Consider the following 24,466-nt stretch of genomic DNA (forward strand, 5'->3'; position numbering starts at 1 on the left):
TTATGACCTTCTCAGAGATGGGAAATAGCAGACTTCTAAAGCACAGGGCAAGGAGAAAGTAAATAGAGAAGAACTGGGGGCTGGAGGAAGTGTCTGGTTTTATATTAATATTTCAGTTCATATTTCTGTGATTTTAGCATTCTAGTGAGGTCCCAGAATGGAAATTCCGCCACAATACATATGATTATCTAGCTATTTCTTTGAGATGTTCCAGGGAGTTACTTTAGACACACAGAGATGAGGTGGCTTGCCCATGGTCACTTAAGGTCATATATTATATTGTGGTAACCTTCTTTTTTTAAAGATCAAAAGCTGATGCGTTAAATCTATCCAGTAAAATTACTGCTGGATAGAAATCCCCATATTTACTAGAAGGTCCCTAATATGATGTCTTATACTCTTCTATACTAATGGATAAGAGGTTTCATCAAGGTGAGTATTCCCTCTCAAAAGACAAATGGCAACTTATCCAGGCCCCTTGGTCCTGCCTGTCTTGCCCCCTGTCTTCCCATAAATGTTGTATAAGGACAAAACGTATACAACCGCCAAGCCATTGGTCATGAAGATATTGGAGGTCACGGAGATATGGAGACAGAAAGACGCAGACGCACACAGAGAAAAATGTTATTTTAAAAGAAAATGAACATCAAGCAGGGAGAAAACGGGGAGGAAAATTAAGTGATATAATTACATCGCAAATATTTCATCAGCACGGAGGAGAAAATATGCTCTTTCACCTCTCCCTTCCTTAATATAATAACTAATTTCTCTTCACTTAAAAGGGGGGGCACACAACTGATTTCCTCTCAGAACAAAAGCAGTATTATTTCTCCTAAGGAAATTGCAGGCTATTACAGTCATTTTCCAAGCTGATTTATTCTTTTCAAACGACTGTCAAAGAATTCGATTTCCATATTCCTTGCTGTAGTCACTTATGGCACCTTTGGAGGATTTACATGAAAATGGACCAGCTGGAGAAAAAGAAAAAAAAGAACAATCTCCCCCCAAAGAGCCTGCACAATGGAAGTTTTCTGGAGATTGGCGTTAGGCATCCAAGTCGCACACGTGTAAGCCCACGACACACGGTCCACACTGATGCTGGTAGATCGAGCAGGTCACACACTGCAAAAAGCTAGTTTCCAGTCTTCAGTTAAAAGCCCATGCTGACAAGCCCAGGAGCAAAGATTAGTTTGTCCATGCCAGGCAAACCGGGTGAATTCAAGGAAAGGCTCAGGGCCACCACATACACCACAAAGCCTTGGATGCACACACTCTAAAGACATCAGCCCTTTCTTTCCCTTCGCTGGAAAGCTATGTTTTTCTACAAGATGGAGGCTTGTGGAAATTCCCTAAGAACCCTGTCCCGACAGCCCGCTGGTCAGACCTCAAGCCAAAGCTGCTCCTGTGCTTCGGGCAGATGGACACTCAGCAGAGGCCCTCCCTGCGGGCCGGCTCTTTCTTTCCTTTCCCCTGGGGAAGTCATCCTCCTCTGACTGCTCTGCATGATATCTGCTCCCTTTTTACAGAGTATTAAGCACCTGGGTTTCCTTTACATTCATGTAGCCTCCTGTGAGCCCAGGGCTATTAAAATCACTATTTGATGGTGTCCAAACTGAGGCAAACTTGTTCAGGGTCACACAGCTTGGAAGAGACTGAAGCTGGCCCTCCTGTCCCTGGGTCCCTGCGCTAGGATCATGGTGGCTCTCTTCTTCATCCTCATTGTTCCCCTCCTACTAATCCATACTATGATGGCTCCCATTTGAGAGAAGACTTGGAAGTTCTTTACTCTCCTTAGAAAGGAACATAGAGAGGGTGAGGAGAGAAGGAATTAAAGAGAGAGGAGAAGGGACGAGCCTAATGGAGTAGTGATCACATGCCCTCCAGAGGCTGGGAAAAACTTCCCTAGCTCAGGTCTGAGTACTATCCCCATTCCAAGAAGGCCTGCCAGGGTTAAATTTGAATGTTGCCCCACTGATACCCAGAGGTTTTTCTCCTGAGCCTTGATTCGGCAAAACTATTTTGTTTTAGATAATGTGGCTACCAGTCTCCCACTCCATCCCCGGAAGAAAGCCCTCTCTGTCCCAGGTTTGGGGGCATCTGCTGCTGAAATGTAACTTGGCCAATCCATCTTTGAATTTTTTGCAACCTCTGTGCTTCCTGAGCCTGTGATCTAACTGCCAAGGGACAGCCAGGGAACCAAGACAAAGGGTTCAGCTCCGGGAGAACCAGCCCGGAGTGTGGTCACACACTCAAGGCCTCTAAGCCTGGATCTCCCACATAGGGGCATTGGGGGCTTTCCAGAAGCTCTCTGTTCCCTGGCAGAGACCACACATGATAATTAGCAGGGCAGCTCCGTCAGCAGCCGAGGTCAGCTAAGTCTCCAAAAGGTACTGTTTTGCTTATCTCACCAGATCTATAATGATAGATTCACTTGTGTTTGCTAACCCCTGCCCCCAAGATGTAATTGAGTGAGCTTCAACAAAATGTTTCCTCTCTCTGGACCTCAGTTTCTTCATCTTAAAACAGTGACTGGGTTAAATATTTATTCAGTTTCCTTCCATCCTCAAAAAAAAATTGTCATTTTCATTGTCATATACGGAGTGAGAGAGAAGGAAGAGAAAAATAAACTAAAGAGAGAAAAAAGAGGGGGGTAGAAGGGAGGGAGAGAAAGGAAAGAGAGAGAAATGAAGAAAAAGTAGAAGAGAGAAAAAAGGGGAGGGAGGAAGAAAAAACAGGAGAAAAAGAGATGGAGAGAAGATGAGAGGGGGAAAAAAAGGAGTGAGGGGGATAGAAGGGAAGGACAGAAAGGAATGGGAAAATGAAGAAAAGAAGTGGGAAAGAGAAAAAGGAGAGGGAAGAAGAGAAAACAGAAGGAGAAAAAGATATGGAAAGAAGATGAGAGGGGGGAAGAGAAAGCAGTGAGGGGTATAGAAGGGAGGGAGAGAAAGGAAAGAGAGAGAAAGGAAGAAAAAAGTGGAAAGAGAAAAAGGGGAGGGAGGAAGAGAAAATAGAAGGAGAAAAAGAGGTGGAAAGAGGATGAGAGGGAGAAAAATGAGTGAGGAGGAAGAAAAAGAGAGGGAAGAGACAGAAGATGAGAGAGAAAGAAAACGAGATGCATTATGGCACAGCGCAAATAGTCCTTAATTTACAGTCAGAGAGATTTCTATTTTAGTCTCTGCTCTCACAATGACTAGTTATAGAGTTTGGGGCAAACTACTCACTCTCATTGAACCTAAGCTTCCTCATGTAGAAAACAGAGACCATAACTTTTAAAACACAGTTTGCTGAGAAACCTCATTTAACAGGAAAGCTGTTATGGTCTTATACCGGCTGCATACATTTTCCCACACCCAGTGATAGTTATTCGGAATAATAAGCAAGTCCCAGTGGACTAAGTCAAAGTCTGGAAGGCTGGAAACTCCACTTGGAAGGAATCATGGTCCTCTTGCAAGGGTTCCATGGACTATGGTGACTAAACTTAATTCTGCCTACCCAGCCTCCTCAGTTCCATTTGGCCCACAATTACATCTTGCTCATCATAGAGCTCAACAGCTTATTAATGGACGGCCATTGCTTCCTAAAGTCCAGTTTGTGAAACCTGGTTTCCCTTGTTAGAACAGACATAAAACAGTCAGTTAGGATGTCTCCCCAAGTGACTGCATTTATCCCCAAGGAAGACAAATAAATATTCACTGCACTTGTCTCCACTCCCAGGCACCCTGGGTAATAGCACTTCTGTTTACATTTCTATTATCACAGATAGTCTTCAATTGTCTCAGGCAAGATACTTTATTATGCTTTGCCTTGAGGTAAACAAACTCAGTATGAATTTCACAAGCCTGTCTGAATGATTCCCTTTGCACTGAAGGAACGGGCCCCAGTCTAGACTCCCAAGGTTTGGATACTTAATATCTTCAAGGGAACAGGTCTTAACCTGGCAAGTGAGTATCCTTTTTAGCATATGGATAAAGAGTCCCAGTTCCTGATGGGCTTTCCCTGCTCTCGGCATTCGCTGCTCTTTCTTAGCTTCAGGTTATAAACCATAGGCAAGGACCTTGAAGTCAAGTGAAGATCAGGGAATAGGAGGCGCTGGTATATTTTAACATGGTGGCAAAATGGGGCCATCATACGGATACACGTGATAGGTAGATTAGAAGCCATTATAGTCTAGAGAGGAAGATTATTCTTGGAATAAGGGTCAACTCATTATCTATGACTTTGAGCAAACCATTTACTAATCCAAGTCATCAGTTTCTTCATGAGTAAAATAAAGGAGCTGGACCACATGGTTTCTTTGGAAATTATCCTTCTCACCAGACAAGAAGATTCAATTTTCTGTGAAATGGGTACCTATTATTCCCTGATTCTGGCTTCTGGGGCCAAGTAGAATGATTCTAATTCACTTCCCAACAAGTTAGCCCTTCAGATATCTGGTGAAAGCTACCAGGGAATCCTACCTCCCCACCCCCTTCATCTTTTTTCTCTAGGGATGGGATGCCCAGTTCCTTCATTGGATCCTTTTGAAGGTGCTCCGGACCCTCCGGCTCCTGATTACCCTTTTCTCAACATCCTTCAGTGTATCGATACCTTTTAATAATCATGGCTTGAGCATCTATCCCCAGAACAAGAAGAGCTGACTCATTTCCTGGCTCGGTCACTGAGCAGCATGGCCTCAGAACCGTGATGTCCCAAATTCAGGTCTGCCCTGGGACCCTGAGCGGTTCCTGGATGGACCGCTCATTCCTCTGGGTGATTCTCTAAGTCCGTAATTGAAGAGAAAGGGGCCAACTAGTGTTTGAAAAGAGAATTTTCTCCACTGGAAGTCTCACAGGTCTGGCTCTTACCCCATTCAATTCATTTACCAATAACTAGCCCTCTAATTCTGGACCAATCCCTTCCCCTGAGTAGGCCCAGCTCTCTCCATCTTTCCAAAAGAAGGCCAAGATTTCTGGCCAGGCTGCCGGGCAATGGGAAGGACCCCCTGCTTCCCTTGCGTCTCCTTTTCAACTCCTCCAAAACCAGGCTGCCTAGAGCATATCCAGGGTGGGGAGGCAGAACAGTGACAGGAGAGGCCATAATGTTGGGTGGAGCTGGAAGTCACTAAATACAGGCTACAGGAGGACCATGGAGTCCAGTCCTCTGCTCTCACCCTGCCTCCTTACTTCTCCAGACCCTCTACTGGGCTGAGGCTTTGCTCTCCAGACCCCTGGATGCTAGAATCTTCCCCTTAAAACTTCCCAGCTTCTGATCAGCCCAGGAGCTGTGCTTTCACTCTCTCCTCCAATCAAAGTGTGAGCTCATTTGAAAACTATAAAGCTGCTATTTTTCTCTTTGCAACCCCAACATTTCATACAATGCATGTCAAATAGCAAGTGCTTAATAAATGGTGTCCCCCGCTCTCCCCATTCAGTCAGTCAGACCTCCACCTCTTGTACTACTTAGCTATGTGACCTTGGACAAGGGACTACCTCCCTTTCGGCCTCAACTTCTTCCTGTGGAATGGGAGATTACTAGGTCAGGTGAATTGTGAGATTCCTTCAAACCCCAAAATCTATCATCCTGATTTCTGGTTGATTTATCACACGGGGGAAAAATCAGGGAGGGAAACAGTGCAAAACAGAACCAAGCCCTGGAAAGACCACACATCCCACTGTGGGAGGACAGCTTCTGCCTTCCGCTCTCCTTAGCATATCAAGGGGAAGAAACAGTTCCATCTGTGAAATTCTAAACCTCTTCTTCTGTTTCCTACCCACTGCCGCAGAAATAAACACCAGCAGAATTCTGTAACCCCTTTTTATCAATTATTGGCAGGGCTTTGCTAGAGGCTCATGTTGGACTCTGATTCAGTTGCTCCTTTTTTAGTGAAGGAAGGTGCAGCCTTTTTGCAAGGCTGAACAAGAGTCCCAGCCTGCTCCCTCTCTCACTCTGTTATGGGCCACCGACACCTGAAACCTTCAGCTGAACTTCTCTCCACTGACACTGAGATTGCCAAAGCAAACGTCCATCGCAGGATGTAGATGACTGGGGAGTCTGATTGAGAAGAGAGAGCTCAAACCTTCCCCCAGTTCCAGCCTCATTCTGGCCCTGCCTTTTCCACCTCATGCCTTGCCCTGGCCAATACAATAACCAAGAGGACCAGGATCCCCAGAGATAGACTGCCTGTATCTGATCAGGAAGCTACCACCGAGACCGGCCATGGTCCTACTGACGCGGAGAAGGGCTCCCTTTCTCTCTGTAATAGCACATTGCCCCCAGCATTCTAGGGCCGCAGGCTGGAAAGCACCCAGCCCTGCCTCTGTCCAGCTCCTCTCAGCTACAGCAAAGGGAGGGTGTGCAGGCACTCACTGTTTTTGGAGTAGGTGCTGATGCTGCTGTTGCTGCTGCTGCCTGTAGGTCTCGATGGTGTGCTGGGGGAGGTACTGCATGAGTTCCAGAGACTCCTTGATTTTCAGCAACATTTCATAAGTCTCTCGACCTCTCACCTGTAAGGGAGGACGGGAGGAAAAGACCATTGGGGAGGGAGTTGGAATTCTTAGAGGCGGCCTTCCGTGATGGACACAGTGCTGGGTCCGGAATCGGGACCAAGAGGGCTTGAAGAGCACCTCGGACGCTAGCATCCCATGTGGATCTAAGCCTGTCACTTACCTCTCGGAACCTCAGTTTCCTAATTTCCAAAATATGGATAATAATGTCTAAACATTTACTTGTGTGAGGCTCAAAATAATGGCTACACAACAGCGATTAAGTATTAGATATTTACCTATCACAGAAAATAACCAAAGTGCCAAAATTTAGCCAAATATATTTGGCTAAGATCTGGTATTTGGGGAATATATATGTATGTATGTATATACACACATGTATATGTATATATACATGTGTATATACGTGTGTATGTATGTATGTGTGTGCACACAAATATATGTATATATATTTAGTACATATATATAGTGTGTATATATATGTATATATGTGTGTACACACAAATATTTTTGTGTATATAATATTTAGTGTGTATATATGTGTATATATACATATATAGTGTGTGTATGTATATATGTATACACACATATATACACTCATTTGAGACTTTTAAGGAGTAAAAAGTCAACCGAACCCAGAAAACCCCGAATTTTATTAAATGATGACTCTCAAAAAGAGAAAAAAACCTCCTGAATTGTTTGTGTTCTCAATCTCCACATGTTTAAACATTTCCTGAATGACCAGAATCCTTTTATTATCACCAAATTTGGTTTATATAAGTATTACCCTATCTAATTATACTATATAACTATTAAAATATGTCTAATACCTGTGTCTATTCCTCTATCTATATCTAGAATGGATCAACCTTGTTAAAATCAACTGTAAATTTTCCCAGGGGGAATGATTTCTGTCACATTATTCATCTGAGTCTGTCTTCACCTTATATTTAGTATATTTCAGGATGCTCGACGATGGTCTGCAAAGTCTATTTCCCTACATCTAACATCAGGATTATAAACTTTCAGGTCAAACCCAGGCCATGTAATGCCTTCCAAAAACTTAATCTAATGGGATCTCCCTAGTTAAGCTATTAAATCAAGCTTTCATTTCTTTTGAATGAGTTTGTTTTAGGGGTTCAGTGTCATTGAGCAGGACTGACCCCAACAGCTGCATGCCCCTAAGACATTTCAGTGCACTCCATGGCCTGAGGCAGTTTTTGTCATGGTGGTTACCCCGAGTCTTCGACCCGGTGAAAATTTTGGTGTGGGGCCCTTGTAAAGTTCAAGCTTGGATCAATCTGCCAACACGATTGTTGCAAAGTTGAGAATTAAGGGAGAGCTCAGCCCAAGGGGAGCACACCCAGACCTGTCTGGCTGCTTTGGCCTCCAACTCACTGCAACTCCCATTCAAATCCCACTGCTGACCTCTCCCTGGGTCTCAGCTCTTCTGGGATGGCATTCATGCAGCATGACATCTGGCAGTGACAGTTCAAGTAACTGGGCATCCACTCTCCGGAATTATAATCCTATGACCTGGCAGGGTCAACGGGGCACTCAAAGCTGCGCAATAGACTTCTTCCTCAAGGTCCCAAACCTAAGGGCTTTCCATGCATGGTGCCATGGTTTATCTCAATTATTCCTAAATGGATCTTTAGCTTTGTGGATTCTCTCAGGCTAAGCTTTAATCACGATATGGCTTTTCCTTGATTCCTGACCCATTTCTCAGCCACATCCTGCCACTGCATTGCTGGACTTCAGATCCACTTTAATTATGATCCTAAACCAAGTATGGGAAGGGTGATAAATCTAGGAAATGGGAGGAAGTAAAGAATGGATGCCAATCACATGATACACTCCCCTCCTCCCCGAAAAAGCCCATTGGTCTCTAAGCAAGCATTAACTTGAAATTATTTGTACTTTCTTTTTTCCCTTGATTCCACCCACCAAATAATCAGTCATTAGAACTAAAATGTTTGATGCTGTTAATCAATCCATAAACACTTATTGAAAGCCTAGTATTTGTCAGATATTCTAGTAAATGTTGGAGATACAAAAAGAAGCAAGACAAGAAGCTAACAATCTAATGTTACCAAATGATTCAAACTTATAAGCAGATATATTTTTTCTGGATGAGAATGGCCCCACAGAAAATGGGGCCCCATTAGTTTTATTACTGTAGTGCCTTAAGAACCATGGCATCTGTCTATTGAAATTAGAGCTACGCCCTCCTGTTTGTGCTGTCTCCTTCCTGCTCTTGAATCAAGAGTTTTCTTGTTTTTTGTGTCTTTGTTCCTTAACCCGGTGCTTCACAAATAAATATCATTTAATAAATTTTTTTATCAGTCAATAAATCAGAAGTTAGTAAGGAATATCTTTTTGAGCCCATGTCAAAGGAAAACAAATATTCCAGCCATCACACTCACCGGCAAGTACAACAGCTCATCATCGGGGGAGCGCCGTTTCTTGATTGACGTCATCTGGATGCCATGAGTGTTCTGTCGGAAAGCTGTGGGCAAAGGACAAGGGATTCTCAGCACATCTCTCGGGCAGAAATGCTCCCACCAGACAGACAGGCACCAGCAGCAGAGATCAGTGTAGCCCGAGCTAGTCCCTCTTGCCAATCATTTTATCGGCTGGGGTCAAAGTCAGCGCAATTTTGGCACATGAAATAAGTCTAGGACGCTAAAGAATGACCTATGGCTTAAAAGCCATCTCTGCTGTCAAGCAGGAAAGCTAAAAGGAAGTAGCTTTGAGAAAAGCACCTTGCAAACCTTGAAGTTCTGTGGCAAGGTCAACTTTTATGATGATGAAATCTTATGAAAAATAAGTAGAAATGTCCCCCACAGCTAAACTGAAAGAATCCTATTCATTTTAAAGCAGCAGAAAACATTTCTATATATTTTCTATATATTTTTATCCCTTCTCTGTACTTTTGAAGTGTGGAAGTGACATGGACATCAGCTTCTCCCCCCCCCCCCCACTATTGTTCTACAAATATCCATCTTATGGAGCAAATTCTCAGGTACTGCCATGCAAGAAGGGAAGACAAAGTGTTGTGGGTCCCAAGAAGTGAAAACTCAAACTAGAAAAAGACTTAGAAATTGTCTGCTCCAACCCCTTATAAACCCTCATTTGAAGAAACTCAAGTCCACAGAAATCAATAGATTTGCCAAGAATAACAGGAATAATCATAGCGAACTGGGAGAAGGAACCTTCGAAATCATCTTATTCAATTTCTTGCTTTAGAGATGAGAAAACAGATTCAGAGAGGGAAAGTGCCTTAGGATCTTTGGCTATGAAAAGGGATTTAAATCCACATACTCAGACTCAAAATGTAGAGCTTTTCTCATTCTAGCTTTGTCTTCTTACATGAGGGGCACACAGATCTTAGCTTGCTCAGTCTCTAGACCAAGATCTTATGCTATTTTCTGGGGAGCACTAAACAGGACCCAAGATTGAGAGCTGGAAATGTCAGAAACCTAGTTTAAGACAGAAATAGTAAAGACCCATAATCTATATCAAAATCACTTTTAAATTATTTCTTTGGGGAAATATCTACAGCAGAAACCTAGTATGTATGTATGTATGTATGTATGTGTTTATGGGCATATATACCCACATATGTATATACCTATTTAGCAGCAGTATTTACATATGTGTGTATTTAGCAGCTTGAAGATGAAAATAAAGGATTAGTGCTATTGCAAAATGAGATAATGGAGTCTGATGCCATTTCTTGCTCATATTATTAATCAACAAAATGATTCTTTTATTTTTTAACCAAAAGAAACACATCATAAAAGAGTTCACTGATTTAAAGATTCTAGCTGGTGGGGTCCTGGTGAAAAGTTGATAAACAGTCACACTCCAGCCTAATCTAATGGAATATTTTATACTTAGACGTTGTCCAAATTATATCCATGGAGTAAAAGCAGAAGCTAATGTCTCTATTCCTTCTCATCATGGATTATTCTCACTGACTACTTGCAACAAGACCTTCTTGAATGGCTAGCCAATATGATGGAGGCCTTCATCGCATACTGAACATAGTAAAAAGGAGGAGGATGAATACAACATCAGGTGTACCCATTGATCTTTCATCTCCACTGCATGCCCAATATTATTTTTCATTATGTGTATTCACAACTGTATCTTTACACCATTTCTCACATTTAAATAAAAATATTGAATTCTTCCTTTATTCCAGCCCCAACATAAGGCATCTTTCATGATATTGAAAAGCACCTTACACTGCATCTTGCTGGAAATCAACACTCTAAAAGAGCCAAGTGAATCTCTTTCTTCCCATCTGTCTAGGCTTTGTATTATTTTGACCCCGAGAAGAGTCTTGAAGGCTCCCCTCTATCTACTCACTCTGTGATCATTCTAAAAAAATGAAATAATAATTAAAAAATAGTGGGGCCTTATATTTGTTTCATCCTAATCATGAGACTGTGAAAGATGTGGGCTTTATACTTTGACACGGGGCTACCTTTCTGTTTCTGGATTTCTGGCCTCCTTGTTGTGACAACTATTTTTAAACAGTTAAACTTCTCTAAAGAATGGCTGCAACCAGAATTGATGTCTTTTTTGTCCATTTTCCCCATTTTTCAAAGTTGATACCTAATTTTGAATAGTTGATTTCAAGGTGGAGTCTGGGTGGGTATAAATAGGAGAAAAATAATGGATATTGAATTTTGAGTCAGAGAGATTGGGTCCACTCCCTGGCTCCGTCCCTACTTAAGTGACTCTGGACAAGTCACTTTTGTCTCCTTAGCTGTGAAATGAGAAGTTTGGATGGAGTAGTCTCTATAGTCCTTGGCAGCTCTAACTTTAAAATCTCGGCAGATTTGGTCTTTTCATCTTCACCTTCCTTCTTTTTTTATGTTTACTTTGAACTTTGTTTTAATGATTCAATAGGCTAACTTTTCCAAAACAGCTGATTCTAGAATGGCAACTACATCGATAACTAGTCATTTTTCCACCTGATATAATAGAATCGATTTCTTATTTTCAGATTGTTGCCCATTTAATGTTTACAATTCCTGATGCTGTCAGCCTCTCTTCCAGAAAGTGTACACGATGTCTAGGAATGGGACTTTGGAGTAATCTAGAGGTTTGGGGGCATTTTCCTTTCTTGATCCTGAATCTCGCTTTCCAGTTCTCCCTGAGCCATGTGATTTTCTTAGTCAGACAATATCAAAGTATATGTTGATTTAACTTGGATGCTCACCAAGTTCCTTCTAGACTTTCTCTGTGTCCTCTACAATGGATGCTGACACAGAAGTTACAATTATCTTCATGGTGGTCTCTCTCCTTACACTCCATGTGAGCAGTGCAAAGCAAGATAAGCTAGCATCTCACGAAATGTTTGCTGTTGCCTTTTAGTACTTTATTAAACCAACACCTTCATCTCCCCCCACCCCCAGGTGAGGTTTGGAAAAACCTTTTCATTTGTCTGCAATCCTTTGATGTCTTCTGGTTTCCCTTTTGCCCAAGATGTCAGTGTATCGGGCAACCAACTGTTGGTTGTTGGACAAAGGATTCACATTCAGTACATGGAGGTAAAGTAAAATTCTCTCTGCCTTCTTTTTTTGGCCATTTTACCTATGGAACTGCAGAAATGAAAGACAGCTTCATAAGCCCGAGGGGGATATTGTGCTGTCACCCAGGCTGATTTCATGGATGAGAATCAATGAGTTTTCCTACCCCCAGGTCCTCTCTCCATCATTACAGGATGACCACATTTCTATCTTCGACTAGACAGGGCTTTGAACAAAGAAATACCATTTATTCTGAGGTTCCTCCAAGTTATGAAGAGCACATTTAATAATAATGATAACGCCAATAATAATAACCCTTATTCATGTGGTGTCCTAGAGGTAACATCCTTGTTTTGTGAAGGGGTCAAAGAAGAGGGATGTCATTCAATTCCCTTAAGCCTCCGTTTCCTTGACCTCAGAATGAGAATGATTATATTTACACACCTGCATTGCTGAACTGTGGGGGCTGAAAGCAATAGTTCCAGCCTTAAAGGATTATAAAATGTAAATCATTCTCCCTATCTTTCCTGAGTGCACAGATTAGGAAAATAAAGAAGCAGCAGTAAGGTTTTGGTGAAGAATCATTCCAGTCTCACTATTGTGTGGTCTGAGGGAAGCCAACTTTCCAATTGGATTCCCTTAGGTTTCTACATCAAATTATCAATTTTGTTTTTAACAACAGAAAATCTGGGTGCCTGGTAGCACTGAATTTCCTCCCTGTGCCCTACGCCGAGGATCAACGGGTGGGCGTTCACAGCTCTGTCCTCCGGCGCCCCGCTAGCCACACTTCTTGAACCCAGCCTATTGCCCACCATAGCTACTTACGGCGCTTCGTACCATCACCATTCTTTGAGCTGTCTGAGACTTGCTGCTTTCGAATGCTGTCTTCATCCGCCTTCCTGTCTCGACCTGGGCAAGCACAGATTCGGGCTTCGAAACAACGGCGGCCCAGGACTTGCCCACTGGGAACCAAAGAGAGGAAAGAGGGAAATTCAGAGATGGCAAAGGGCACAGCCACAGAGTTTTCAAGATGGAAGGAGCTCTAAGGGTCATCAGCCCAATTCTTTTATTGCTCAGATGATGCAAAGATTAGTCCCAGTTTACAGAATTTGGAGGTAGATTTGAACGAGGTCCTCCTCATCCTACTGAACTCCACCGCTACCTAGAAGGCTTCACGTGCCTCCAGTTGCCATTTCTCCAGCCCTGGCTCTCACAGAAGAGTCCCTGCTTCTGCCTTGGCCACCATTTTTACTGTGGCCACTGGGGAACTGCTCTCCAACCGTACCCAAGTCTTCTCTCGGATTGCACCCTTTGTGCTGGAAATCCTGGCCCAAACAGGTTCATAAAATACCTGAGAAAATGGAACCCTAGAAGGGTGTGAAGTGGGAGGGGTGAAGAGGGAAGGATTGCTTTATCCCAGAATTCTTGACATTTGACTATACTTATTTCTTATTAGATAATGTTTGTTTTCATTCTCCCCCAAGGCATTTAACAGTTTCTTTGAGTGAGTCTGCCATGCCTAAGGGGATCTAATCCAAAGACATCCACTGGCTTAACTCAAATTTCCTTCACAATATGAGTGGCCCTCGCCTGCCCAGTGCCCTTACCCCACACAACTCCACATACACGACTTACTCTCTAGCCTCCAGGGTGACAATAATCAAAATGGGTCTGCGGTTCATCCCTCCAACGCAGCTGCTGTTACACATGAAATTGTATAAGACCGTTGTGAATTCGGTGCCGACCTGGACCCGGGGAGAGAAAGGACAAGGATGACTGTAACCGGCGTGGATGTGACTTTTGCCCAGGAAGAAATTCACACTCGAAACCTGAGGATGATTTATTTTCTAGAGTTTCTCAAAGAAATAATATTTCTGTCACCTTTGGAGCTGAATTTTAATGTCCAGTATGTAGGATATCCCACTTCCATCCCCAAAGGGTTGTCCCTGAGTCTCCATACGTCATCACATCATCGGTAAATTTGTTATCATTTATTAAGACATTGAGGGTCTGATGGCTGACAATATGAACTCTGTCATAGTAGTCTATGTATCTCAAAATTTATAAATGATGTAACATTAATAGAGCTCAGGGGCAGACTACTACAGGTGGATGCACTATGATCTCCACTGCTCTCCTTCCAACACCATAATATTGGAATTTCCTTCTATACCATATGGACACCCATCCTTTTAGAAATAATGACAACTGATGAGTATTTTTTTAGAATTTTATGACAATCATGATTATTATTTTATTATTATAAGTGGTAATTTATTATATTTGTGATTGTTTAAAATTTGATTTCTGATATTTTTATTTCATTATTTCTGCTATTTAATTTTATGGCTATTATCCTATACTGTTTGCTTATGTATACATATTGAGGGATGATAAATACTAAGGTTAACAGTTGAGTTCAGTACCATTTGGGGAATAGATGAATAGGAGGAAGAAAAGAAATATAATCCAAAATTTACATTCAAGAAAAACATCAGAAACCAAAACGTTGAACGGCCAATTCTAGTAAGACCCATCCCACTTTCACCCCTACATTCTGCTTGCTCATTAAACCTCACCCATCCTGATCTGTTTTTACCTGTGGTGGCTCATAAGGTACCAGCACACTCTGTCTTCCTGTGATGGGATCTTCTACATATTGGGCATGGCTGTTCCCTTCTACTCGGATCAAATGACTAGGAGGGGCAATTTGTCCTACAAAGAAATGAATAGCATGTGATACAATTAGCTGCCCTCCCTAAGGAAAGAGGGAAAAACCAAACAGAACCAAATAAATAAACAAATAACCAGGAGGGATCAGAAACAATCAGAAAATCGGAGATTCCAAGTACATCAAGAGCGAGAAGGGGAACTTCCATGGAAGATGGGGTTACTTTGTTACGCAAAGAATTGGCTGGATCGTCCTCACTGTAAGTGGAAGAAATGGAATGGTGGAAAGGGAATATAGTGACATGACTGATAGTCATTTGTGGCTGGGGAAAAGAGATTGATGTTTCTAAATGTAAGGATCAGAGACTCATGGGTGTTAACGGGATGTCATCACCTCACTTTTTGCCCAAACTACAGAGGAAAATTCAAAAATCAACCCTGAAGGAAGGAAGCGAGAAGTAGAGTCTGGATTAAAGTCGAAACACAACTCTTGGACTCTAGAGAGGGCTGGCCATATTCTGCCTGCCAAAGGGCTCCGAACCATCACCAAGAACACAACACTGTAAGCCAAGATTAGAAATAGTTCTGATGCTAGTAAGAGGAGGGACCTCCAGGTGGTTGTTGCTAGTGGAGTCCCATCCTTAGAGAAACAGGGTAACACATAGAGAAAATGGAGTTCACACACACACACACACACACACACACACACACACACACAGCAGTATGGGTAAGGCAGATGTTCGGGAAGCAGGGCCATTCTGCAGAGATTCAAGGAGGATGAATTGAAGACATTGAAAATTTCAGCCAGTGAGCAATATAAAGAATGAAACTTAACAGGTTGAATCAGTACTGATGACCAGAATTGAGATAAGTGATTTTAGGGTCTAAACAGCATCTACTCCTAGGACAGATCTTGACAGAGTCCAGATAGGACTGGTTCAGAAAAAAAAAATAGTCTCAGGAGCATCATCCTGTGGTCCTTTCACTGATATCTCCCCACCATTCCCATGCCTCAAACTGTCCCGTAAGGTTCTCTTTTTTCTCACTTTTCCTAGCTCTCTTCCTGGGATCCTCTCTATTTACCCATTGTTTATTTAAGTGTTTCCCTTTTCTACTGACCACATAAACCACTTTCTCCTACTCACCTGCCCTTCCCCCTCCTCAATTCTCTTCTAAACTTTGTTATTCTCATCTCTCCTCTGAAGGTCCCTCTCTTTCTTTGCCTTGAACCCAGTTTTCTTTGAATTCTGCTTTGGGCAATATTCTGTACCTTTTAGGTCGCATTCTATGCTAAAGACTCTGATCTGCCATTTCTCCTCGCATTTTCCACTTTTCCTTTCTCCTCCTACCTTCTATTTGTCCTGCCTCCATTTAGCTTTTTGAAACTCCCTTCCTAGAAGTGCTTTATGGACTTTAAGGTGCAAATTGCCAGTTGACCTAACCACTGTTTCCTCCTGAACTGGCCACAGTAATAAGAGATAGGTTTAGGCATTAGAAATAATCATGAATGGTCAAAGGGAAAGTTCAAAACAGAAGTGACCATCAACTTCAATTTTAGAAAATGACAAATAATTACTTGGTTATCCCTCAGCCTACAGGAAGGCTGTTTTGAGCAGGTAGCTTAAACTGGACAAGTTGTTAGGGGACAGGATGAAATCCTGGGCACTAAAGGAACCAACTGAGAGCAGAGGCTCCCATGTCAATCTCCTTACCTTCATTGAATTCCCGACTCAGTTCATGATTGGGGCAGCGCTTGACCACCTCGGTGACATGCTCGGCCTTCTTATATACGGGCATTGCCCGTATCACTGCACCCTGGGGAGGAGGCGTCATCACCTTGATCTGAATGGGGCAGGTCTTTGCTATCTGGCAGTAGAGTTTCTTCAGCTCTGTAGAATACTGTGGAGAGGGAGAGGAGAGAGAAAGGGAAAGAAGGAGAGAGAGAAGTGAATAGGTGATGTTATCTTCCAGAGACCTGAAGATCTGGAGCTAAAAGGGCATAGTAGAAGTTACTTATAAGTTCCTATAGTAGATGAAGGAATGAACTCAGGTCAAATATGTCCATATGATCAGGGCCAAATCTCACTTTTTAGCCTCAGTTTTCTTATCTATAAAATGGCTCTAATAATAACACTCCTAGAGAGTGTAATGTTGAATGACACAGTGTAGGTAAAGTGTTCTACACCCACAGCATGCTGTGTAAATAGTTATGACTGTCATGAAATCCAGAGGTTCTTGAACTCGCTTGTGTCACCAATCCCTTTGTTGGTCTGGGGAAATCTACGGATCCCTTCTCAGAATTAAGTTTTCCAAAATACATGTAATATGCAGGATTGCCAAGAAAATAATTTTGTTGAAAAATATTTATCAGAATATTAAAACATGTTCATAAATACATAAGAACTCGATCTATTCCAACCTTTTCGTTTTTCATAAGAAACTCGGATGTAATGACCTATGAAAGGTCATCTGGGTGGTGAGTATAGAGTTGAGCTTCAAAAACAAACTCCTCTGATTAAAATTGAAAACCAATGATTGGCCACATATGCCACCCTGAGGTCTTGGATGGGGCCAAAATGGATACTATAGCATTTTGTTGTCTATTTTCTAATTGAATTTTAATAAAGTTTAAAATTATGCTAAGAGTTTGGAGACACCCTGGGTGTATGTATGTATATATATATTCTCTCTTTATGTGTGTGAATATATATGTATATACAATGTGTGCATATATATACATATTCAGAAGAACGGATTTGAGGGACTGCAATGACCACCTTCAGATAATTTCAAATCTGTCCCCAATAGGAGGAATTGATTTCACTTTTCTTGGCCTAGAGGACAGGATTAGGAATAATGAGCAATAATTACCAAGATCAATATGAGGGGAAGGGGAGGAACTCCCTAACAATGAGAGCTGTCCCAGAGCGGAAGGATATGGTAGACTCCTCCTCCTTGGAGCAGAAGCTGAATAGTCACTTCAAGAGGTGTTGGAGAAGGAATTATAATTCAGGTAGGAGTTAGTCTAAGGGGCTTCCGATGTCCATAGTGACTCCAAGATCTGTGATTCTGAGGCTTGGGAAAATCTAAAGCACGGCTCTCCCCTGGCCAAGTGTAGTAATCACACATTGTTTTTCTAGGACTCTACCTCCATATCTCTATTAGAATTGACAAGAGCACTGGTTTTGGAGTATGAAGGCCTTAGGGTCCAAGGGCCCTATCTTTTGATTACTATCTGAGTGTTGCTGGATAGATCAGTTAGACTCTTTAACTGTAACAGGGACATACAAATCCTTACACTAGCCACTCTCCAGGGCTGCTGGGTATACTTCGAAATGTTAGCTGATATCATTTATCATCATTGCTGTCATTATCACGAATTAAAAGGCGTCGATCTCCCCGGGCCCAGCCCAAACCGTGGCATTCCAGCGGCGGATGCAGAGGTGCCCCCACCCAGTCATGGACACCACCCTGCTGGAGCTGCGCCCCTGGTAACAGTTAGCCAAACAAAGAGTAAACAGGCGCACGCAGGTTGGGATGCTAAGCTGGCAGATGTACCCTGTTCCAGTGAAGAGACGTTGGCAAGCAAGCTAGAAACAGGGCGAAAGGAAAAGGTTTCCTTGGCTATGCTTTATGATTTCATTTGGACAAGGAGGAAAAGGGGACGTTCTGCCCGAAAGCCCATTTCTCCATGGCTGAAACAGAAGTTTTCGTTTTTTTGCTCTTTCTTCCTTCCTCCCATTTTTTTTTTTTTTTTTAAGAAGTGCTACAAGTTCCAGTGAAAAATTCAGTTTCAAAATCACTCCATGCTAGGGGCACAATTGCACAATCAGTTTTACATGCCTGCAGGCTAGGGATTAAGTACAGGAAAAAAAAAAAAAAAGGTTTTACATGGCCCCAGGCTATAGGAAGCAGTCCAAAAATGAACCCAAAAATCCCAGTTGTGAAACTCCTAAGTCAAATGAGATAGTGATTTACCAAGATTGAAGCCTTCCTGCTCAAGGCTCCAAATTGTGCAAAGAAAGACATATTTAAAAAGGGGAGAGGGAACTTTGAACCAAGAGGACCAAAAGGCACCTTCATTTGTTATCTTGAACGTTCCCTCTAGAAAGTGAACCATTATTTGAGTTGGGGTTATGAGATTTAGAGCAGCAAACCTACCCCGACCGACCCTGTACTACTCAGAAAGAAGCCCCGGAGGTGAGCCTGAGGACAAAGAAATTGTTCTCAGCTCAGGTAGGACAGATAAGACTCATAAAACACATTCACAAGATATTAGATTCAGGTAGGAAAATGGCCTAGTGGTAGGAGAGCTAAGTTACGATCCATTGAGGACATGGTGGAGAAAGACAGGGGTCTAAGAGGTGCTGGGATCTTTTTAAATAAGAAAGTCATTCTGAACGCTTCCAATTGAAATGGGCTTAAAATATAAAAGGACAGAGCCCTATCTAGTCATCTTGGGGACAAGCTCAGCTATCACCCAACTCTTCTAAACACAGAAACACCACGTCTAAGATGTTCCCCTATTTGGTAGTTGATATTGTTGTCATCATCCAGGAGTGTCGACATCTTCATGTGCCCATTTGGGGCTGTCTTTCAGCAGATACTGGGTTGGTTTGCCATTCCCTTCTCAGGCTTGTTTTACAGATGAGGAAACCGAGGCAAAGAGGAATGAGTGATTTGCCCAGAGTTACATAGCTAAATGTTTGAGGCCAAATTTGAGCTCAGTCAGATGATTCTACCGGAAACCAGGTCACTTGACCCTATTTCCCCAGTTTGATGAGAGTATTCCATGGGACAGAATCAGAAGTCTAACCTTCTCAAGTCCAGCTAAGTTCCAAGTTCTAGGTATTGCTGTCCTACCCTTTCACCAAGCTGGATGGGCAGGAGCTAGAAGAGATGAAACTGATTAAACCCTCTTTTATTTCTTTATGAGGACTAGTTGCTAGAGGCATTCCATCCTGCCTTCAAGACATTTTCCTACTGGGATTTTATAAGGCCTTTTCTTGGTTCAGGAGAAAAGCTTCAGGGTCTGTCATTTCCTCAATCATCCCTTAACCTTTGTCAAAACATCACTCCATGGCTGGTCCTACTGTGAGCTTCCAGGTTTCTGAAAGACCCGAAAAAAGACAACTGACAGGCATTTGATGGCTTAGTCCACAATATATTTTTTATTTATTTATTTATTTATTTATTTACAACTTGAATCATTATAGATCACAGATCTGAATATATCTTAGTTAATTGGAAAGGAACTCTTTGGGGGTTAGTTTGCACCCAACTTAACTTCTCATCCTCCCATAATCCATGCTCCTTATTCCAATTCCCATCTCCTTTTTCTTACCAAGGAACATAAGCCATCTCCTTTCAGGGTCTCTACATTCATTCATTCTTCTTAATCGACCCTGAACGTTGAGCTCATTCATCCCTTCCAAGGTAGGCAATATTTTAATATTCCTTTTGTTTCTGCTATCAGGAATTTCTCTTTCATTGCTTTCTGACATTATTTATTTGCTTCTTTGATTTTTTGATTCCCCTCATCATCCTCAGCCCTGATGATTTCTTTTCGAAAAGTACCTTCCCCATTTAAATCTTGACCTCCTTCCCGGACCCAGCACGGCACTACTTCTAGTGGTGGCCTTGAACAGTGACCCCAGAACATTCTACAACTTTTCTGATGGTAGAAGGTCCAATCTCACTGACCAGAGAGTCATAGATCTTGAGTGAGAGGAATCTCAGCGATCACCCCCTTGGTGGTACAGATGAGGAAGAGGAGGAAACACAAATACCTAGTCATCAAATAACTCCAGCTTGTGTTTGAAGGAATCATTGTTTCAATGGAGACATCACATGAATCAAGACTACCTCCCATCAGAAAAGATGGCCTTACTGTCTAAGAGAGTTCTCAGAAATGGAGTCTCCCAGGCTGTGGGTACTTAGGGGCCATCTTGTCTTGTGACGATAGCCAAGGACGAGGACGTGGCGGGTGTGCTGTGGTACAGGGATACTTTAGACTAGATGGTCTCATGTTAGGATTGGATTTGAACTTACTGATTTCAGGCCCAGCTCCAGGCTCTATCTACTGAGACAAGATCATTGTTTGATTCCGGGTCTTTGCTTTCCTGCCTGCCTGAGCTGGGCCCTGTGATCAGGCTGGAGAGCCTCTGAAGGGCCTTTCTGGGCAAGCCACTCCTGAGACTAGAGAGGCTGACCTGGGCCCGGGCACTGGGACCCGGTGAGCCCGAAGCTCCTTCCTTTACCATTCTGCTGCGTTTCTGGGGTCAGGTGAGCCAGGTCAGCACCTTACATGGCTGGGGGCCGACAGTCTGAGCTTTACTACTTGGACTAAAATTTATTGTCCACAAAGTCAGGGAGTACATAGCACAATTTAGGATTTAATAGATTTGTGTCTGACAATGGGCATGAACCATTTGTTCGGTGGGTTTGCAAGTGTACGTGATAAGTATTCTCTTCAAGGTGTGTCCAGAACTGTGATTTCACCAATGTGACTATTCTCATTTAACCACACAGATGCTCTTAGAGTTTTCAGTTATCTGTACCCCGAGAGGTTAAGGGACATGCCCAGGGTGACACAGCTAGTATGGAGGAGAGGTGGGCAGTCTTCTCTATTCCATGGTGGGCTCCCTTCTTACTATCCCATGCTGCTCACATGTACTTTTTAGGTCCAGAAGGTTCTGGAGAATAAGGCATTAGGACCGTCAGAGAAAGAGAGGTGATAAGAAGCCTGGATAGTATTTCTGTGATGGAGGAAGAGCTTCTTGCAAGGAATTAGGCTTTTTCTCCAGGGATCATTATAACAACCACAGGACAGTAAGCAGAACTGGATGGGATTGGAATGATGGGGATCCCTCAGAATGATGGGAAACCAGAAAGACATCCTGGGCCCATGGAGCAAAGTCCAATGACTAGCCCTGCCATATTTAATTAACACTGGAGCTGGAAAGGGCTTTCAAAATTACTTATTTCACCCATGAGATCTGGGAAACATTTGCCCCAGTCACAGAAGGAATAAACAACAGAACTCAGTCTGGTCATCCACCTCTATCCCAGAAGCCCCTGAGCACATGTTCTCATCACCCTGGGCCAGGTGGGCAACTGACTGATTGATTCCGTTTTAAAGAGATAGAAAAGCAAAAGACACTGAAAGATTTCGCATGCTTCCAGTACGGAGGGGCCTGTCAGCATGCAGTGTGGGCTCCACTTATTGACCAACCCAAAAACTAGAGCATCATCGACAGGACTTAGCAAGGGCACGTGGCAGGTACCAACTGGGACCTGGATCCCAAAGGGCAGAAGTGAGGGAGGAGCCAGCTCTGCTGGAAGCTGTGCCCAAAGGCCTCATGACCAAATCACAATGAAAGTGCTGAGGTGGAAGCTTCTGTGATTTTGAGTCAGAAGTATATTTAAAGGAAAGATTTTCCCTGACTTTTATTGCCTTCTTTTTTCTTCCTCGACGTACTTGCCAAAAGACAAGATTGCCAAAATCGACAAACACTAGAATCCAGGAGGCCGGGTTTAGGGTTGGGTCTCCGTCAAGTTTCCTCTTTGGCAAACCTGATATCTGTGATCTTTCCAAAGAGAGAAGAGGGTCACTGAAATGAGCAAATGCCTCCAACTCTCCTATTTACATCTTTCACAATAAGAATATGATAAAGAAATAGAAGGAAAACAAAGAAAAATCAAGGAAATGACAGGAAACAAAGGAATATAATAATAAAGGAATAAAAGAAAACAAGAAGGGGGGCAAAGGGAGAAATGTCCCTTTAGGCATGTTCCAAAAGCACACTCCAGGACCCTTTTGAGAACAAGAGTAAATTTAGGTCCTTTACTAATAACATGTTTCAAGGAAAAGGAGAAAAAAAAAAGGAGGAGGAAAACCATTTTAAAAAGCATTCCAGAGGCTTTCGTCTTGCCCTCGCCACCTGCCTGAGTGGGCATACTGTGTTACAGGCTCTTGGCAGCCACACTAGTAAGGCAGCATCACAATTCTAGCCCCCTGCCAGCTAATATCAGCAGACACCTGCCTAATTTCCCAACACCCCCCTCTCCTGAAGGTGTGTCAACAAAAGAGCTTTGAAAAATCAAACTGTCCAGCTCAAGCATTTATCCCTTCAAAATCTCCTGGAGGAAATGGGACTGCTTGTTTGTGAAATTCAAGCGAGACCTGGCATGAGGAATGCCCAGCGCCCACCAGGAACACTGGCAATGACAGGGATTATAGAATCAAATGCCTTGAGGGAGTGTGTTCTTCCGAGCCTCAATAGCACAACTTGAGCCCCTCTAAAGCCATCTTCCACATACTCTGTATTGCTCTGATATGTTCTTAATATGTGTGTGTGTTTGTGTGTGTGTTTGCCACCCCCTTTAGAATGTAGGCTCCATGAAGGGAGGCACTTTCTTTAAATCCTCAACCCCAGCACAAAGTTTAAGTTTAATATCTGACCCTTTAAAATAGTATATGTTGTAAAGAAAAAGCTATAAAAAAACAAAAACAAAAACATAAACAAATAAAATAAAATAGTATATGTTCTGTCATGATAACCAACAATTAACTACCAATGAACATGTCTTCAGACCAGTCGTGGGGATTTCTCTTTCCTCCCTAAAATCCTTTAGCAAGAAGCCCTCACTATTCCACAATCCACAGGAGAACTGACATTTCAGTTGCAAAAACTGTCAGAACTATGTCTATGAAAAATAAATATATAGAGTTATCTCGACTGGCTTCAAGGGGGCAGCATTGCTTCTGTTTTCTATAGAGAGGGTCATTGGGGCAGATTCAGATCATCTGAAAGATCAGTAAACTGAGACTCTGGGGGACTACTGGACTAGTTGCTACAGGGGGCAAAGAAAGGAGGATTTGCTAGGGATTTTCTAAAAGGAAAATAAATCCATCTGGGAAGTTCACTGAGGGATAATGGGATAGAAAAAGAACAGATGTATGAGGAAGGAAAAAAAATCTCCATTTTCCATCCCCCGTCAACCTTACATACCCATGGGAGGTGCAGAAATCTGTCACTATTAAAATCAATTAGAATCTGTACAGTTTCTCAGGAAGCAGAAAATAATGCTATTGTAATGGGGGGGGGGGGGAACCATTGCTTTGCAATTGCTCTAGTTCTCCAGGTCCTGGAAGCTGAGAAATGACAGTATTGGGAGAAAGGGGGGAAAGGACGTCTGTAAAGGATTTATTTCTGTTTTTCTTTTCAAAATGTTCTGATTTCTAGCTAACCTGCTCACAGGTAACTCGGTGCTGTGGTAAGGGCTGACTTCAGGAATCCCTGGGAGGGAAGGGAACCTAGAAAATCACTTCTCCCTGCTCTGGCAAATAATCCCAGTGTCTCAGGTACAGACAAAGTACCCCCAAGGCTGCCTTGGAAGAGGGCATTTCCTATACCACCCGAATCCATAGTCAAGCCATAAAGGGAAAGCCCTGGTTCACAGCCTCCAAGGGAAGGTCCTTCGACTTTGTTACATTTTGTGTGATTTTAATCTGTAGGGTGATGTGGAGGAGCCCGGCTTCTGCTCCCTCCCAGACGTGCCCACCAGGCTTCCCTAACTCCATCTGCAGCTACAGAATGGCTTCTCCAAGCAAAATCAACCGCTCTGCCCAAGAGGGACCCAACGTGTCATGGTCCTGATGTGGGTTGGGACCTGATCAGGGAATCTCGCAAATTCTTTGCGGCGCCTGGTTCTGGGATTCTGAGGAGAGAGCTGCTGGCCTTGGAGACCGGAGACCTGGTTTGG

General features: G+C 42.9%; 1 protein-coding gene across 3 annotated transcripts in view; it reads right to left on the reverse strand.

Annotated features, from left to right (window-relative positions):
• The window catches only part of TP63 (tumor protein p63), a 155,930-nt gene that overhangs the window by 16,860 nt on the left and 114,604 nt on the right, over window positions 1–24,466 (reverse strand). For 2 of the 3 annotated variants that reach the window (XM_031957431.1, XM_031957433.1), the window contains 6 exons: window positions 16,411–16,597; window positions 14,628–14,743; window positions 13,664–13,773; window positions 12,854–12,990; window positions 8,909–8,991; window positions 6,346–6,482 (listed from right to left, as the gene is read on the reverse strand). In XM_031957431.1, coding sequence (XP_031813291.1) covers window positions 6,346–6,482; window positions 8,909–8,991; window positions 12,854–12,990; window positions 13,664–13,773; window positions 14,628–14,743; window positions 16,411–16,597 — 770 coding nt within the window. The remainder of the gene's footprint in view (window positions 1–6,345; window positions 6,483–8,908; window positions 8,992–12,853; window positions 12,991–13,663; window positions 13,774–14,627; window positions 14,744–16,410; window positions 16,598–24,466) is intronic. The other variant, XM_031957432.1, reaches the window with a different exon arrangement.

This window comes from Sarcophilus harrisii, chromosome 3 (genome assembly GCF_902635505.1).
Source record: "Sarcophilus harrisii chromosome 3, mSarHar1.11, whole genome shotgun sequence".
NCBI lineage: Eukaryota > Metazoa > Chordata > Mammalia > Dasyuromorphia > Dasyuridae > Sarcophilus > Sarcophilus harrisii.